The 19774-nt window shown below is 33.0% G+C and overlaps 1 protein-coding gene and 1 pseudogene across 2 annotated transcripts; one reads left to right on the top strand and one right to left on the bottom strand.

The window, feature by feature from the left end:
• The first annotated feature begins 9221 nt into the window (after positions 1–9221).
• LOC110662352 (uncharacterized) lies at positions 9222–12373 on the top strand. 2 transcript variants are annotated; one of them, XM_021821296.2, is made up of 12 exons: positions 9222–9384; positions 9718–9954; positions 10051–10125; positions 10217–10275; positions 10377–10512; positions 10592–10688; positions 10771–10837; positions 11118–11216; positions 11405–11494; positions 11574–11728; positions 11835–11936; positions 12034–12373. In XM_021821296.2, the coding sequence occupies exons 2-12, from the start codon at positions 9753–9755 to the stop codon at positions 12200–12202; spliced, it is 1251 nt and encodes a 416-aa protein (XP_021676988.2). In that variant the 5' UTR covers positions 9222–9384; positions 9718–9752; the 3' UTR covers positions 12203–12373. The 2 variants fall into 2 exon arrangements, with proteins under 2 accessions (XP_021676988.2, XP_057997299.1); XM_058141316.1 differs by having other exon boundaries at positions 9237–9384; positions 9627–9954.
• Positions 12374–14148: 1775 nt separating this feature from the next.
• Positions 14149–16596, bottom strand: LOC110662390 (CASP-like protein 1F2; annotated as a pseudogene).
• Between the last annotated feature and the right edge of the window lie 3178 nt (positions 16597–19774).

Raw genomic sequence — 19774 nt, 5'->3', positions numbered from 1 at the left:
AAAGGAATTAGGAACCCAAGTTAGACTTTGAAGATCTGGACTTAAGTTAAGTTTCTTGTAGACTTCGGATGGACATTGTGATTACTGTTGTGGGCCTGAGGCCTTATATGTCATTGTTGCTATGAATTGTTTGAGTTTTCTTACAAGAGATTAGGTCCAGTTATAAGAGAGACTCTTTTGAAATTTCAGCAAAACTTTAAGATTAAATTCTTGTTTCCTAGATTTAATTTAATTATTTTGTCAATTTATTGATAGAGGTCAGTGTGCCTGTATAGGTGATTAGGCCAGCCTTTTTCTTTTTTCTAGTTGGACTAGCTGCAGTTAGGTCGACCAGTCTGTGAATTAGATATTGATTATTTTTATAATTTCAATATTATTTATATTCTTGGCATGCTCATGCATTATATATATATATATATATATATATATATATATATATATATATATATATATATATATATATATTATATTTATTTATTTATTTAAATTAGGAGTGTTCTTATTGTTGCATATAATTATTGTTAATTATCTGTGATTACCATCATGAGGATAATTTAAAGTTGTGTGTGTTATACATGGCATATGATGGATATAGATTAGACGGATAGTCGTAGCTTGAGCTAATCTCGCTGGAAACTGATCCTAATGGATATGGACAGTCAGGTTGAGATACAGCTTTGAGTTGATCTCGTTGGCCTCATATTTGGTGTCACGACCTGATCCCACTGGCCAGACCAGTACTAGGACGTGGGCCAGCATAAAGCTCCTGAGGCCCGTAGTAAGCCTTACTATTTCCAAATCTATAACCAAGGCCCAAAAACTGAGGCCCAACATGTAAATAAAATAAAATAAAATATTTCATTTTAATTCGGGTTAACCCAATCTAATGAATATCAGCTATAAAGTGAGGGAAGCACAGCTCAACCCTATTACCACCATTTATAAATTATTTATATACCATAAAAGTTTTCATTCAGTAAAAACTAATAACTCAATTTGATACTGTCTCTAACAAGATCCACAATACTACTAACACATGCGGAGTTCTAGATTACAATTTAAGAAAAATAATATTACAAATAAATAACTGGTAATAAACCTACGAGGAAGAAGGTAGGTTATTCTGAAAAAGAATTCCTCCTGTATCCTGAAAAAATAGGGTGAACAGGAGTGAGCGTTCGACTCAGAGAGTAAATATTTATTTTACATATAATTTTTATAACTATCTAATTCTAATTCACCCTTAGAAATGAAATGCATCATCTTTATACAAGACATACAAATCATATTAAGTCACATCAAAGATAATCTAGTGCACTCACATACCTGGGTCAAATCCATACTCACACATACATATATGGGGAGCTGATCTCCCTACCCAGCTCTCTTAATCCAAGGCCTACCAGCGAGATCAAGTCGAGCCAGACTTTCGCTTAATAATATATATATGTGGGGGTCAGCAAGACCAACTCAAAGCCGTACTCACCGCTACTTTCTCAAAAAGACCTGGCCCCAAGCGAGACTAGCTCAAGCCGATTTGCCCGTGCTACCCATATCCATCACATCAGACCATATGCACGCCGACACACACATACAGCTCTAGATTATCAAAACACAGTAACTAAAACAGTATTCATCAAGTACATATGCAATACAGGGCATGCCCTGTATTTTATATATATATAAGTTATGCATGAGCATGCCAAAAGTATAATAATATTGAAATTGTAAATAAAATAAATATCTACTCACTGTACATCGAAGACTATTGTGCCTGCTGGATGGAGAAAAATAGTTGACCTCGATCATCTAAATAATTATATTATAAATTTATTATCACTAATTCAAAATAAGACTCTAAAGAGATAACAGATAGCCTAATTCATACCGAAAATCTGGCAGAGTTTTTTCTATACCTAGGACCTACCCAACCTGTAAAATAGTTCAAATAACATTTCTAAACTCAACCCATATCTCATTAATATCATATGGCCCCTCCTGGGCCCTCCAAATCAGACAATAATTACAATATTAGACAATTCAATCATAAGGATTAAAACTAATATTTTTCAAGAACTATCCAAACTAACTTAAAAATTTTTATAAACTTGTCCCACGATCCTTAATAATATTATAAGGCTATTGCAAAAGGAATCATAATTTTCTGATCATTCACGAATATTTTATGAATTTTATTCTAAACTCAGTATGAGGTAAAAATTGAGCAATTTAGAGTTCGGATTTACCTATGTCAAATCTGACACCTGGAACGGGTCCAGAACGTTTGAAAATGCTAGGATTGACTATAATATTGATCACATTTCGAGAGAGGCTGCCAGACAGCCAGATCTGGTCGAAAATGCAGTCCTGATGCCGGTGAGCTACTATCGATCCGATTACACCTAAATTACACCTAAAAATTGTTAATAATTATAATAAAATTATTTTTTATTTTTGAGAATTGAAAAAGTTCGATAATCTCACTAAGCGATCTGAACGGTCCGATGATCGCCTTTTTCCAACGGTGTTTGATCGGAGCAGGGCCAGTCCCATCTTGAAGATTTCGTCGCCCTGAGTCCATCGGTGGTCTCGGATTTCTGATCAAGGTCGGATCGTCGAAAAGGTGGTCAGAAAGCCACTGCCATCATTTTCTCTCTCTTCTTTCTCTCTCTTCGAAACGCGCCTGAAACCTCCATGGAACGGAGCACTGCTGGTGGGATGGGAAGCTCGTGGTCCTAGGAGTCGAGTGCCACCCTCCCCTCTTCGAACGGTCCCCGGAGTTGGCCGAAAACAGCCTTGGAAGTCCTCTCTCTCTCTCTCTCTCTCTCTCTCTCTCTCTCTGTCTCTTCAATTCTCGTCGCCGCTGCCTTCGTCCATCGCCGTTTCCTATCCACTGGTGGTCGGTCAGTCAACCTGAAGCGTACTAAAGCTTCATCTGCTGCTAGGGGTCGCCGGACAGAGGGGAAAATTAGGGAAGAAGGGGTGTCGGGTGGAGGGGCTGCGAGAGGGAGGGAGAACGAAAGAAAGAGAAAGGGGGGGGGGGAGCTGGTTGCATGTGATTGGGCAAAATTTTTTTTTAACTTTTAATTGCAAATAAGTCCTCCAACTGTTTGGAGGTTTACAATTAGGTCCAAAATTCTTTTATTATGATTAAATTTAATAAAACTTTAGTAATGAAATTAAATATACCCTAAAGAAACCTAATTATTGTTTTATTCTATTTGATTATTATCATTATGAAAATACTAATTTAGTACCTTAAATAAAATAGTGTTAAATTATTATCAAAATTTTAATATATATATATATATATATATTAAATTAAAAAAAAATATCGGGTTGTTACATTCTGTAACATCCTGTGTGGAAAGGGAAGGTCTCAGTTGAAGCAATCCTCTGGGAGGGCAAGGCTCGCTAGTGCCCTTATCCAAATGGGGAGCAAGAATGAATCGAATCATACATTGAAATGGGGAAAAGTAATTACTATAGGCGCCTTTCGGTGGAATGGCCTGGAGAGTTAGAAGAACTCCAGGGTTAAGCGTGCTCGCTTGAGAGAAATTCTAGGATGGGTGACCTCTTGGGAAGTTCTCCATTCCACCTATGGGACAAAACTGTAAGGCTCAGGATGGGATGGGCTAAAGCAGACAATTCCTCTATTGGTTGGAGCAGAGGTGTTACAGATGGTATCAGAGCTGAACCCCCTCTAGTAGATGTGTGGTTTGAGGACAAACCAAGCGGAAGCTAGTGGGCCTATAACATCCCGTGCGTAAAGGGAAGGTGTAGGCCAGAGCGGTCCTCTAGAAGGGCAAGGCTCGTTGGTGCCCTTGTCCAAATGGGGGGCAGGAATGAATTGAATCATACATTGAAATTGGAGAAACTAATCACTAGAGGCGCCTTTTGGTGGAATGGCCTGGAAAGTTAGAAGAACTCCGAGGTTAAGCGTGCTTGCTTGAGAGAAATCTTAGAATGAATGACCTCCTGGGAAATTCTCTATTCCACCTATAGGACAAAACCGTGAGGCTCAAGATGGGGTAGACCAAAGCGGACAATTCCTCTAGTGGTTAGAGCAGAGGTGTTACATTTGGATTTTAAGCGAAAGCCCAGCTTGAGAGGTATCATGCTAATGAGATTTGGATTGAGAGAGCTGCATAGGGATTAGCTCTTATATTTATATATTGATGTGATACATTGAGTGTATGAGTAACTTTAAATTATCTTCCCGTGCGAATATTGGATGAATTATTTGTTACATGTGATGGATATGCATTTTATGGTAGGATTGCACTAGTTTTAGGTAGTTATGAAAATTGCATCTATAATTAATATCTAAACTCTCTGAGTTAGAGGCTCATTTCTATTCAAATATTTTTCCCCAGGTTATAGGAGGAGCAAGTTTATTTTTTAGTCTAGCCTATATTTTTCTCTGCAAGTTATGGTGTTTTTTAGTTACTAATTTTTATTGTGTTTATTATTCATTTATTTATCTATTTGTTTAATTATTAAAAATCTGCTGTGACACTAGTGTATAAATATATTGTATAAATTAATGAAAATTAATAGTATTAAATAATTTATACATGCTGGGTATTAGGGTTAAGCTGGGCTCCCCTAAATGTGGATTTCTTATAGTTATAGGGTTGAATTGGCCCAAATTAATTTATAATGTTTTATTTATTTTATTTTATTTTATTTTACATGTTTGGCCTTAAAATTGGGTCTGATCATGGATTAAAAATTGTAAGGCTTACTACGGGTTTCAGGGGCTTTATACTGGCCCAAGTCCTAGTACTGGTTCGGTCCATAGAGTTGGGTCGTAACAGTTTGCTAAAATTATTTAAAAGTTAATTTTAAATAATTTAAATATTTGGTTAAAATGTACTTAAAAATAATTTAATTCATCAAAATGACAAAAAAGGATATGTAATTGGGTGTTTTAGTTTTTAAAATGAGAATAGTGTTGATATTTTAGAAAGTTATTAGGATAATATAGTTTTTTCCTTAGTCAGATAATATTTTTAGAATAAGTAGATAAGTCATAAGTAAGAGGTACCCTACTTATGACTTCTAACTTATTTTAAGTAGTTTCTTTAACTTATAAGTCAAACCAAACAGTAATCTAGTTATGACTTTTTACTTATAAGCAGATTTCACTAATTTATAAGTTAAACTAAATACCTTTTTAGTGTATCATCTTAACGATAGCTAAATGAAAAGATAAAAAAAAAAAATCTATAAAAGCTTGATATTATTATACATTCTTGAGCAAAATTGTGTATCTATCATGAGTATGAAAGGTAATTTTTAAAGCCCGTCCCTAAATTTTGCACTGTATTTCACTTTTGTTTTTTAATTTCAATTTATTACTAAAAAATGCTTAAACTTTAATTTTATTTTAAAAGAAATCTCTCTAACCTGCAACAGCAGGTTTCCTGATCAAAAAAAAAAAAAATCCTCTAAGCTACAATATAACATTTATAAATGCAGTTTTAGCACTTTTCAGTGATGGATAAATCCTCTTTTAAAGGAAATAGATCGCTGTGATAACATTGATATTTTTGTGATAGGTCAAGATGATGATTAAAACGGTCGTGCTTTTTGAGTGTGAGAGGAAAAGCGGCAAAAAGGTAATTTTATTTTTTTAACCTGAAAACCTACAATAATAGGTTAAAGGATTTTTGTAAAACAAAATTAAAATTTAAGGATTTTATAGTGATAAATTAAAGTTAAGAGATTAAAATAAAACACAAGGTAATGTTTGGATAAACTATAAAAATTACCCTGAGCATGAGTGCACAAGTGCCGCCATTTTTGTTGGGAATCTAAATCAAATATCTATAAAAATGAAAGTACAAAATATAAATAGTTACGTGGTTAGTTTACAATATTGACATATTCATTTTGATGTGTAAATAGTTCAATTATTTATATGCCCTTACTAAAATTAAATTAATATGTGTATACTTAGCACTCTTTTTGAATTTAATATGGTAACTTGAGTCATAGAATTGTATAATTGGACCCATATCGAGTTTAATTATCAAATAACATCCATGTAGTTGCATTTGAGGAAATATGTTGGGAATCCCATATAGAGAATCTATAAAATGAAAGGGCAAAATATAAATAGTTAGTTTATGACATTAAATTGGATAATCATTTTAAAGTAAGCAGCTTAATCACTTATATGTATTCATATTAAAATTAAATTTATAAGCACATGCTCAATATTTTATCCGAATTTAATATTTTTGAAAATGAAAATGGAATTTAACATTTATAGCGTGGCTTATTATGATATAGTATAATATTTCAAAGTTTTTCATTGGGCAAGACTCGTACATAACTCTCAGCTTTTTACGTTTTATCTATTAACCTCTTATTTTCATTTGTTGATACTGAACCTATAATTTTTTTTTTTAATTTCATTCTATTGAAGATTTATTTAACAATATAAACAAAGGAAATTCATGAGAAAATTATTCAATTTAGAAAAAGAAAAAAAATCATTTATGTGCTCTTGAATTTGTTGAAGTTTGTCTATCAATGTAATTTTTTTCGAGAAACAGTGACTTTTTTATGACATCAATAATGGATTTTTCAAAATTTTTTATATGGTTAAATAAAATTTTAAATTGAAAAATTGAGTACTTAGTTTCCCCCATCCATTTGCTGGTAAGATAAAAGCCAAAATATTCGATTTGTGAAACTCATGTATGGATTGCAAGGAGTAGGATACTCGCAAAAAGCATCCTACTCAATCTGAATCTAATTAATATTTTCATTATTTGAAATATATCTCAAACTCAAATAAAATTTATCCTCAATTACCAAGACATGTCTCAAACCCATTATTATTATTATTAAAAGTATTCAAACTCATGTAATTTTATATATTTTAATTAATAATTTACCTAAAAAAATAATTTTTTATTAATAATTTATATTTTAATAATATAATAATTCTATAAAATATTTAAATTCTATTTATTTAAAATATAATATATAAAAATTTATAAATATTATTTATAAAAAATATAAAAATTAATATTTAATTAATTATTTATATAAATAAATGAATAATAAATACTCAATATACAAAACCTGAATCAATACAAATTTAATATTATTACGTGATTATATATTATTAAAATTTATCTCATTAAAATTTGATCAGATCGAATATTTACAAATAACCGATTCATTGTCATCCTATCATGTGATTTTTGAGGAGAAAGAGAAGAAAACGAAAATCCCTACAGGCTATTGGTTCAAATAATTGCAGAGTTGGAGTTGGAGGGGTTGACCTTGGAAAATGGATGGAGTGAACAGTGTATACTTTTTCATATACATGTGCTGTAAACGCAGCATGGAGGAGTATACACACCTTCACCAACTAAAGTGAAACAACTTTAATACGTGTAAGTTGAGTGCCATTGTATAAATATATATGCACCTACTCCAAGCAAAGATATATATATTTTTTTTCATTTTCCCTTATTTTTTGAATGCAATTATTGTAACATTAATCATATATAAAAATAAATTTAATAATTATTAAATTAAATATTTACATTATTCTGGTTCAAACTAGTTTAATGTGAGTTGAAAATAAGCTTCCGTGTCTCCACAACCCAGATAATTACTGGGTGATAGTTCAACTGGCACAATTGTCTGGTTAGGCCTCAAAAGAAGATCATCATGGAATATACTGTGACATCCATGAACCAACCAGGCTGTCCTGCTTCTGATCATCTAATTCATTTAATTTTTTAGTTACTAAGTTGCAGGAAGGAAAACTGGCAGGTTTATTACAAACCCTGCTTGATTGGTGTCTGATAACAGATCCATGGACAATCACTGCACCAGTGCAATTTAAATATCATTTGACTCAAAAACTATATATTTACATGACTACCATAACAGTTCAACTTGCTTGTCTAAGTTATCTATTAAATCCAATGAGGATGTCTCTAATCAATTTCCTTTCTGAAATTAACAGAACATATAATATATGATATTGCTTTGGACTTGGACATAAGTAATAGAGATGAGTTAAATGGATGGCTAAAAGATAAAAGTTAGAAGGTGGATAATAAGTTTTTTATTTTTTCTATATTTTTTTAAGGAAATTGAGGAAGTAGAAATTTGAACTTAATTTGCTAAATGAGTAATATGCTTTTAATTACTAAACTAATTAGTTAAGTTAGTTAGATGATCGGTAAAATTAGCATGAATAATAAGTAAAGACAAAACTATTCGCTTATTATAAAGTTTAAAGTTAAAGATTTTATAATTTTAAAAATAATTTTAATATTATAAAATTAAAATTTAGTAATAGATACGGTCAAATTTAAAACAAAATTTACATATTTACTGTGTTTTTTTTTATATATACATATATTTTTTATTTTTTTTATAAGATGTGAGTAGCTAAGCTTGAAGGGTTCAAATAAGACTAGCGATTCAACAAAACAAGGGTAAGCTTTTAAGAGTTTATAGTTTAAGATAAGCTTAAACAAGGTAATTTACCTTAGAGTTTGGACAAGCCTATTTAATTTCATCATAGGCTTCATTTGTTTTGTGAAATATTTTTTGTATTTTTAAGTATTTAGATACTCAGAAAAATAAATTAATAAAAAATATTTTTTTAAAAAAAGGAAAATTAAACTATTTTTAAATAAAATGATTCATCTTTTCAAAATAAAAAGCCAATTTTTAGACTTTAATGATTTTATTTAAATATAAAAATATTTATATATATATATATATATATATGTGACGCGAATATATATGATATAAATGTATATTATTAATTTAATATTATAATTAAATAATAAAAAATATTTTTATAAAAAATATTTTCTTATCAAATAATTTTTATAAAAAATATTTTTTTCATAAATAAATTATTCCCATAAAACAAATAAATAGAGTAAAAGATTTGCTTTTGCCGGTGGAGTTGTTTAACACTTAGCCGCCCAATTTACCTTAAAATGAAAGCCATGTGCTATTTCTCAAAATCAAAACCTCAAGAACTAACGTAGTACAAAAAATGCATTGGGTTGTTGGCATTTGAATTGGGAATGGTAAACTTCAATGAACCCATCATTATCTAATGCAGTAATGCTTACTTGGATTAAACAAATAATACCAATACATGTTGATGGGCAAATTTCAATGATCTCCTTCAACTACGCAGAGACTTCTGCGACTCCTCCATGTGAACCATGTCTCGGTCACTGAGCTTCCTATTCCCAGATTCTTCTCTTTCTCTCTCTCTCTCTCTCTCTCTCTCTCTCTCTCTCTGATATTGAGATGTTGCCATTTCTAAATGCACCCTCGAAGCTTCATTTCTCCCTTACTTCGCTCTTTCCTCTGCACCCAGTAAGTCATTTCATTTCAAGATTTCTTCCCTTCTGTATTTTTGGACTTTTAACGATGAATTAATCTTCTTACTTCCATTCCTTTCGTTCCAGCTATATTAATGGGTTGTAATCATTTTCAGTTTTGAACCCACTACTTCTCATTAAATGCACCTACATAGCTCTATTATTTTATTCGAAATCTGTCTCTGGTTTTCTCTCTTTAATGCTTAACAAATTCCATTATTTTTTAATATTTCACAGCTATTTCCCGTCACTGCTCAATTCATTTCAACTCTATCTCCTAAGTGATACTAAAGTATAGAGGTGTACTTACGTGATATATTTTGGATAGGATGTTAAGTTTGAGAGAAGTTACAAGGAGAAACAATGGGGTGCACTGCTTCTGTGTATGCGGTTGGGAGGAGAAGGAAGAAGCCAACTATAACAGAAGTGGTAGTCTATGTTCCTCCAATGCGAATACCAGCACAATCTGATCTTCAAAGGTCACTTAAAGGGCTAATTCCTCGAGATCTTGTGGATAGATTGGCCTGTCTTCGCAAGCAGATTAGTTTAGTGGCAGAGGATACTGGTCTGACCCCATAATCCCAATCTTAAATTTTCTTTCATGTTCTGTTTGGTTGCTGAGAAAATTACTAATGTAGAAAAAGAATTATGGTTGTTGTAGGTGGATCCGCTATGACTGAATTAAGTCGAGCATTGGAGGAGTATTTGTCTCTCCTTATTGGACTCACTAAGAAAGGTAATGAAGTGTTTTTTTTTTTTTTAATTTATTTATTTTAACTCTTCTTTCTCGGCCTCTATCTTTATTGAATTGTACTCATATCTTGCAGAACATGGTCTTGAGAACTTGGTGGAATTCAAGTGGAAAGTTTTAGAAGATGGGCGACACGTAAGATTCTCAAAATTGATAGTCTTTTTGTTGCTGAAGCAATACCTTTCAAATTTGAAAACCACTAAACTGGTAATTGGAATTGAAATGTGACTGAGCAGGAAAACTCTGTCTCAAACTCCTGGTTTGAGTTTCTATCTGTTGTTCATATGATGGCAATCCTGACTTTGTCAGAAGCTGACTCATTGATGATCCCCAAGGATCACTCTGGTTCCGGCATAAGGGTTGTATCTTTAGGTTCATACTTTTATCCTTATGCTTTATACGATGATCTTGAATTCTTTATTGGCAAAAACTAAAGATATTTGTACCTTAGATTGTAAGAGGGATGCTGTTGATTTACTGCTTAAAGCAGCAGGATACTTGGAATTCTGTGTTCGGGAAGTATTGGTTCGCATTCCGGCAGATATCAAGTATGTTGAGAGATATATCATTTAGGGGTTTTCTTGGAACTTTAGAATCACTATTGATTTGTGGTTAACTGTGTGTTCATAGGAAAGGATTTTCAAAAGATTTGCAAGATGGTGTGTTGGAGGCTATATCCATTCAAGCACTAGGCCAGGTACACATTACCTAATGATTCTGCAATGTTTTTATCCCTTTTTTCCTCCAAAATTCTGGCCTGCACTGGTCTTTTCTGATGCCCTGCATTGGTCTTTGAATATCATGTCCATGTTTCTCTTACAACTGGATCACAAGTACAAAACCTATAAAACTAGTATCCATCAGAATGGAAGTGATGTTATACAAATCAAATTGAAAAATTCAAAGAAATGGTGAAGTATTTGGGTTTGAGTGGCCAAATGTGAGCTTGTGGAAACTTATATTGTAGATATATTCAGGGAACTGAAATTCAGCTTGGTTTAGCTCTTGAAAGTCAGAATGCCACTTTATCAGTAAAGAGGAGGTTGGCATGTGAACAGCTGATTTTCTTCAGTCAGGTATGCCCTTTGGCCTCTTCTTTTATTTAGATCATTTTTTCTGAAACCTCTTTGTAAAGATTTCAACAGTCAAGCACAGAACAAATAGATTCATTCTAGGAACCTCAAGTTGAAAATTTCTGCTAAATACATTTTCCAAAATTATACTGTTTCTCATGGTTTGATTTTCTCGTTCTATGGTTGGTCAGGCTTATCACCGCCTGTCAAAATGTGACATGAATCATGAATATGGAAAGAAGCATCTCTGGTTCATTAAGTGGAAGTTCCTTGAAGCAAAGGTAAAATCAATGCTACGTGAAGTCTGATTGCTGCATTTTTGTAAATTTTGCACTTCCTGATTCTAATTGATATAATTAGGCAGCAGCTTACTACTACCATGGCCTGATCCTTGACAAGGGTAGTGAACCAGCCTGTCACGTTAGCGCTGTATGTTGTTTTCTTGCAGCACAAGAACTTCTAACAGAGAGCAAGAGGGCCTGCTTAAGCTTTTGTCTTGCAGCACCTGTTACCAGGTTTGGTATTAACAACGTTTTGTTTTTTCTAGAAGGAAATGATCAAGATTGTTCTATCACAATCCTTGAAGTATTTATAATATTCACTCAATTATTTTCTTGGAAGATCTCCTCCAATGTGGGGTGCCATGAAGCACTTGCATCAGAAAATTCCTGAAGTTGCTTCAAGGAAATCTCAGATGTATGGCTACCTATTAGAAGAAGAGAAGTAAGCAGTTTTCTACTTGCACTAATCTTATCTCCATTCAATTTCATTTTACGAATTTAGAATTTCAAGTGAAATTCTTACAATAATGATGGTGCAGGGCTTTGCAAGCATTGCCTGACCTCCCAGATTTCCAACTGTCATTAAGACCCGACGACTATGTATTGCCTGAAATGGATGAGGCATGGGATAGAGAGAGGTGGAAACTCCCGAGCCAGTCCTTGAAGGAACATCTTAATGATTCTGAAGATGAGGTTGAAACTGAATGACACCAGTTTATCACCTTTTATTCCTCTAATATAAACCGGTTTTTCCTTTTCCTCTTATTCTTGCTGCTCTGAACGTCATATCATTAGCTTATATTACCGCAAGTAGCAACAAAATAAGGTTCTTCATGTGTCTTGCATTCCCAAATCTATGTAAATTCAGTTCTACTTTTAGATTTTGTATGATCATCAGCATAGAGGCTATCAAACCAAAGAGTGTGCGTGTGTGTATATATATAACTTAGGTGATCTTCTTTGATTACAAAACAAAACTAGAAATTAGAACTTTCTTCAATGTTGGAATCCACACAATGAAAAGAAGCTAATTGCGTGAGGTACATGGCAAAAAGTTTTTGGGACTCTCACTGTTATTTTCATTGATTCTCCCACGAGAAAAAAACATAATAGTGAGCAGTTTTCGGTTTAAAAAAATAAATCGAATTGAATTTATTTTTTTTATTGTGTTAGAAAATTAATATGGCTCTAACGATATTAGATCAAGCATATTAATTCATAACCAATCTTGTATTACTTGTCCATATTTAATCACATATTATGCACGAATTAAACATAAAATTCATAGTCTAAATGTATCTAGATTGCAGATAATTTAAGAAGAAATTATAGAGAATAAAATACGTGATGAAAGTACATTGATACGATCAAAATCACAACAAAGAAAAATATAAATATAGAACCACAAAGAAAAGACTCATTTTTCTCTCTTGTATTGCTGAAATTATGACAAAGAATACAAGTATTTTTTTTTTGTGCTCTTTTTATTTGGTTTTTCTTCGGCTCTATTCTCCTAATTGATGTCAACTTGTATTATTCTATTGTACTACTTCACGTAGCAGAATTGCAGGTAGCAATTCTCATCCCAGCAGGAAATATACCCATAATGAGCTTTTATAACAATAAAGTTCTAAATTTTATATTTTAAGCCTACTTAAATGCAGTCATCATGAGTGTTCATGCCTTAATTTGATTTGATTATTTTGCTAAAATATTGAAAAACTCGAAACAAATTAAATTTTAACGGGCTTCTATTTTGTTTAACCTACTAGTCCAAGCTCATATTTTAGCATTTGAAGACCCAAACCTTTTAGCAGATCCATTCTAAGCACAAACCAGTAAGTTCACACTCAGAAGTATATTAAAAAAATCAAATCCAACTGAAAATTTTTGTTCAATTGGATTCTATTTTATTAGTCTGTTCGGTTTAGTTAGTCATTATAAGCTATTAGATTTCTCAATTTTGCTAATTTAATTTTATTCAAAATTGAACCGACTGAATATTCTTCCTTAATTCTTGATAAGTTTTTATTTATTTATTTATTTATTTATTTTTCCTGTTTTCACATCTTGATTTATCATTTTGTGGTAAGATAATGAGAAAATAGTGTATGTAACAACATAAAGCCAGTCTGCCAAGCATCTTAAATTTATTTGTTCGATCTGAACTCTCTGTAAAAGAAGTTTCTGCTCAGTTGAAAGAAAGGCGTCAAGAAATTTTTTTTTCATTTCGCCTTTTCCAGTCCATGTAAAGTTCAATCCTTGCAAATTTAATCTCTAACTTTTATATCTTCCCATAATTTTTGTACAAAATTTCATTATTTTTAACCTCCTTTAATTAATCCTATAAATTAAGTCTAGTCATTAAACTAATCAATAGTTCAATTAATATTCAGATGCTATAGCAGCTGATTACCAATTAAGATACAACGATAAAAACAATTAAACCATAATTTTTTTTTTGAGTTGGTAGAGTGGAGACTCAAACCTAAATAAGTGATATATTCAGCCACTGAACTAAGCCAGACAAGGTTAAATGAACTACAAATTAATAATACGTAGATGTGTGATATTTTTACTGCATGCTCTATCGGAAATTGTTCCATCGTTAATTAATCACCTTAATTACCTCTCATGCTAAATTTTAGAACTAACTTACACATTAATGTACATATAAATTTGTATTCTAATACTGCATACAAGACCTTGTCTTCCAGTAAAATAATATGGAAAGGAAAAGATACTTTCCTCTTGAGAGAAATGCAGGGGATTCACTGAGTCCGAGTCATGAGTTTGTGGGCAGAGGCACAAGTAAGTGCAAGGTAACAAAAGAAAGCTAGGTAAGATAAAGACAAGAGAAGCCAAGACATGGTTGCAAAATTTGCCCACATAATCACAGACAGCAATCCAAGTCATCCCGTTTGCTCCATAGTGACCCACATAGCCTATAGCAGTTGCCGCTGAGCATCCAGATATCAGCAACACCATCATTACCCGCACTAAATTAAGTTTTTCTTTTTTTTCAATTCCTAGACATTTGGCATGCTTTGCCTTCTTGAATCAAAGATTTTCTATATATATATATATATAAAATGAAAATTGGATACCCAGTATTCAATACTAATAAATGCGGTGGAAGAGAGGAAAGTCACCACTGAAAAGCAGATAAATGATGGACTACAATTTATGAGTTTTCCCTATCTATCAATATGGGATAGGGGGCCACCAATCAACAAATTTTTGACGGAAAATGGGGTCAAGTTTGAACCCCAAAATTTTGCAATTTAAAATAAAAAACAACTAATTCACTTCAAGTCTTGATAAAAAAAAGAAATTCTAAATCATTCAACTCTGTCTCAGTTGTTCTGAAGTAGTCTCTAACATTATAATGTCTATAGTTTAAGTCAAAATCAAAATCAATTATACAAAAAAATAAAAAGAAATTCTAAGATTTATTTGCGTCATTTATAAATTAAATTACTCCACATCATTTTTGTTTATTTATAATTATATAAATATAAGAAATAATTAAAAATTAAATCACATATTTATTTATAATTATATTACCATTTTAAAACAATTTTATTGCCTACAGAAAATGGAGTAGACTAAGTTTACCTAAAAATTTCTTGTAATAAAATGAACAAATCTACCATCAAACTTTTTTGTTCTTTTGAAAAACATCAAACTATTATATTTGATTATGTAAAAATGAACTTCTAATGGAAATACTGAACAAATAGGAGATTCAATTTCATTCTTATTTCATTTCCAAAGGGAATCAAATGTTCTTTTTATGAACTTCAACAAAAATCAATTAATATATTTTATTATTGGCAAAGTAATTGATTTCTCTTCTTTTTCAGTTTTCTTTCTTGCTAAAATGTTCGTTGGTAAAGGGTTTTAACTATAAGTTAGATGATAATAAATTTTTATGGATCAACTGTACCTTAATGTACTTTTATTTATTGAAGAAAATTAATTTAAGACACAAAAATTATACAGCTTTCCATATCATGCAAGAACAGGTAGAGATAGTTCATAAACTGTGCTCTGAGCGGCTCAGAATGCAAAAAATGATCAGAGAAAGCACAGACAAACCACATACTACTGCATCTGCACCAAGCAAGAATCTGAAAAATACACAAGAAAAACCGAAATCAAAGATCATACGATACTTATAAATTAGCCCTTAGAGAGGAATTAATTTTATTAAATGCTGTAACGAGCCACAGTCATGATACCAAAGACTAAGACATTCTGGTCGCTAGTAACCATCACAGAGATTAAAGCAACTGTAAAAGCAATGGCTAAAACCCTAAACATGACTTGGGTCATGAAGAAACTTCTGTGTGGTACTCGACTTGGGTATGAGAAACCTAAAGACTTGACTTCAAAACTAATAGTGTTCATTTCTTTAGCAGCTGTGGTTGCCATTGAAAAGCCCTAGTGGAGACAGTGAACAAGTTTTTGTACCAAGTAGGAACTGGGGTGGAAGATGGAGGGTAGGGATCAGAGGAGCAGATTATGCATAAATTAATAGGAAAGAAATGGGTTGTGACTTGTGAGCACTCGTCGAGAAAAGCGAAAATCCAGTTTTATTTAGGCTTCAGGATGATAATAAAGAAGGAACCAACCTAAGTACGTAGAAGGGCATTAATGGCATTCATGACCGAACTCTATGCCTCTCTCTAAAGGACAGGCTAAATCAGGTATATATCACTGAAAGATTATATAGTGCAGCATTACATGTAGATTTACATACATTGATAAATTAATCACAAAATGGCCAATCAGGTGTAGAGGGTGGGGAGATGTAACACCCAAGTTCTAGAACCCTTTAAAAATAAGAAGATAAAGAAAGGAAGAAAACAAAGAAGCGAGAAAAGGAAGTTTAAAAACCGAGAAGAGATGATGGCAGGTGAATCATCGTTGGTGACCAGACGAAAGGGGAAAAAAAAGAGAGAGAGAGAGAGAGAGAGAGCCACCATATTCCCAGCCAAATTTCTTCATCACCAATTGTTCCTCTATCTCACAGTAGCCCAATGATGATAGAAGCTCTGTCACTTTTATTCCTCACAACCACAGCGAAATTGAGAGGAGAAATGTGGGAATTGAGAGGGGAAATGTGGGATTTCGGCTGCCTGAGTTTTAAGTTGCCATTACCGGCGTTTCTGTAACATTTCGAAAACCCATACGTACTATACTTATATAATTGATTAAATTTCTGTGGATTTATTTTCGTCAAGTAATTGATATTCTTAGGATGGAAATAAAATATTTGGGGTTTGTATTAATGAAAGTTAAAACTAAGGATTTGGATGAGAACTCAATAGACAAGGAAGGAGTTATAGTAAATTTTCCTTCCATCACCCTATAGATGACGCATGACAATATGTGAATCAAATATTTGAACTAAAAAAATGAAATGGAAAAAAAAAATGGGGCTAAAGAAAAGGACCCACTCTCCCTTCTCCATTTCTTAAATTTCACCTAAATTTCTAGTTCCTTTCCTTGACTATCTTCCATGGAGCCATAAGTTAGAATTCTCGAAATGTCCTTCTAACTCAGCTTTATTCTTAAAAAAAAACCAAAAAAAAAAAAAAAATCCTTGAAGTGTTTTATAGAGTTGAGAAAAGTAAAAGCATATAACAGAAAACAAAGAGATTAAGAAAGGAAAGGAAGATTCGGTCAAGGAGGTTAAGCTTTTCATCAAAGGAAGCAAAAGAAAGGTAAAGAACTCGAGCAGGGAATTTCGGGTACTTGGGAAGTGATAAAATAGAGGAGGAAGCATTCCCTCTTCATTCGGCCAAGTTGTTGGTGTGAGAACAAGAGTTTCTTGAAATGGTTCAGCCTAAAGAAGGGATAAGGAGGAAATTAGCTAGGCAAGGACTTTACTTTGTGTTAAAAGAAAAAATACAAGTAAAGAAGGAAAGAATTATCTATTTGTCTGTGTCTTATTTATAGAGATATTACATCTATTTGTACATGAGAATATGAGCTAATTTAGACAAGAATAATAATTGCTCTAATTATGCTACACAAATATCTTATAATCATGCTAATTGCTGTAATTATGTTATACAAATATCCTATAATCATGCTAATTGCTGTAATTATGCTAACTCCCCTCAAACTCAAGGTGGTAGCACAAGTGCCAACTTGAGTTTGCTTAAGAGATCCTGAAAGCAAGCGGGAGGATGCGTTTTGGTGAAAATATCAGCGGTTTGGCTGACAGAGGAGACAGGAATCAAACATATGGTGCCATGAGCAACATGATGACATACAAAATGACAATCAATTTCGATGTGTTTGGTACGCTCATGAAATACATCATTATGAGAAATCTGTATGGCACTTCTATTATCACAATGAAGCATTGTGGCAGAAGAATGAGTGATACCCAAATCAGTTAATAACCACCGTAACCAAAGTAATTCAGATGTAGCATCAGAAAGAGCACGATATTCAGATTCTGTGCTAGAATGTACAACAACAATTTGCTTTTTGCTATGCTAAGAGATAAGAGAATTACCCAAGAAAAAACAATAACCAGTAGTAGAGCGATGATCTGTCAGATCACCAACCCAATCAGCATCAGAGTAGCCAGATAATACTAGGGAGGAGGTAGCGAAAAAGTGCAAACCATGAAAAAGAGTGCTTTTGATATAACGAAGGATTCTAAGTACTGTAGAGAAATGAGTTGAGCGAGGAGCAGACATAAGCTGGCTGACCAGATGAACAACATATGAAATATCAGGTCGAGTAACTGTGAGATAAACAAGATTCTCGACAAGCTATCGATATAAAGTAGGATCATCAAGAGGAGTGCCATCAAGAGGTGTAAGTTTACAATTGAGTTCCAATGGGGTTGATAGTGTTTTGCTATCAGTAATGCCTGCTTGAGAAAGTAAGTCGGATGCATACTTGGCTTGAGATGGATAATAGCTATCAGAATTTTGAGAAACTTTAAGACCCAAAAAATAGCTGAGAGAACCCAGGTCTTTCATTTTAAAATGCTGATTGAGATAATGTTGTAACTCTGAAATACTAGATGAATCATCTCCTGTTATTATCATATCATCAACATAAAGCAACAGAAGAACAATACCACTGTCAGTTCGGCGAGTGAATAATGCAGAATCATGTGGACTAGAGAGAAAATCAAGTTGATCAAGAGTGGAACTAAATTTGGCAAACCAGGTCCTGGGAGCTTGTTTTAATCCATATAAGGCTCACCGAAGTTTGCAAACCTTATGAGGAGAATGATAACCAGGAGGAGGATGCATATAAACCTCTTCTGTTAAATCACCATGAAGAAAATCATTTTTGACATCCATCTGGAAAAGTTTCCATTTACGAACTGTAGCAATAGCTAAGAGACTACGAATAGATGTTAATCGGGCCACTAGAGCAAAAGTTTCTTCATAGTCGATACCATACTCTTGAGTGTACCCTTTGGCTACTAAGCGAGCTTTGTAGCGTTCAATAGTTCCATCAGAACAGGTCTTTGATTTTGTAAATCCATTTGCAACCAATAGGGGTCTTGTTTGGTGGAAGATCAACTAAATCCCAAGTATGAGTTTTCTCTCAAGCCTGAAGTTCGTTAGTCATAGCTTGCTGCCAAAAAGGGTCAGTATTTGCCTCATGATAAGAACGAGGCTCATGAAGGGTTGTAATAGTAGAGTAACAGTGAAAATAAAAAAGATAATGAGGAGTTTCTCTTACACAAGTAGAACGACGAAGAGTAGTGCTAGGAGGAGATGTAGGCACAGGTACTGGATCAACAACTGGTGTAGATTCAACAGGGGCAGGTGTAGTTGGGCTAATATTGAGCACATCATAATCACTTGGATCAGGACTTGGAAACAGCTCTTTGGAGGAGTCAGTGAAAAATAGAGAGTCAGTATTGACAGAGTGATAAAATTTGGAAAGAGAAGAGAACATATTATTGTCCCAAAAGGTAACATGACGAGAGATGCGTAACTTATTAGAAATAGGATCCCAACAATGATACCCTTTGTGTTCAATGCCATAACCAAGAAAATAACATAAACGAGCACAGGGTTCTAATTTGGTATGTTCATGAGATTGTAAAAGAACAAAAGAAACACATCCAAAATGTTTAAGGATCGTATAGTCAGGAGGTTGTCCAAACAACTTTTCAAAAGGAGATAAATTACGAAGAACCAAGGTAGGAAGACGGTTAATAATATAAACAGCATGAAGAGCTGCTTCTCCCCAAAATTTTTTTGGACATGAGGCAGAAAGAAGAAGAGT

This window comes from Hevea brasiliensis, unplaced genomic scaffold, assembly GCF_030052815.1.
Source record: "Hevea brasiliensis isolate MT/VB/25A 57/8 unplaced genomic scaffold, ASM3005281v1 Scaf1, whole genome shotgun sequence".
NCBI classification, from domain to species: Eukaryota; Viridiplantae; Streptophyta; class Magnoliopsida; order Malpighiales; family Euphorbiaceae; genus Hevea; species Hevea brasiliensis.
This window is presented reverse-complemented; position numbering and strand designations above follow the sequence as displayed.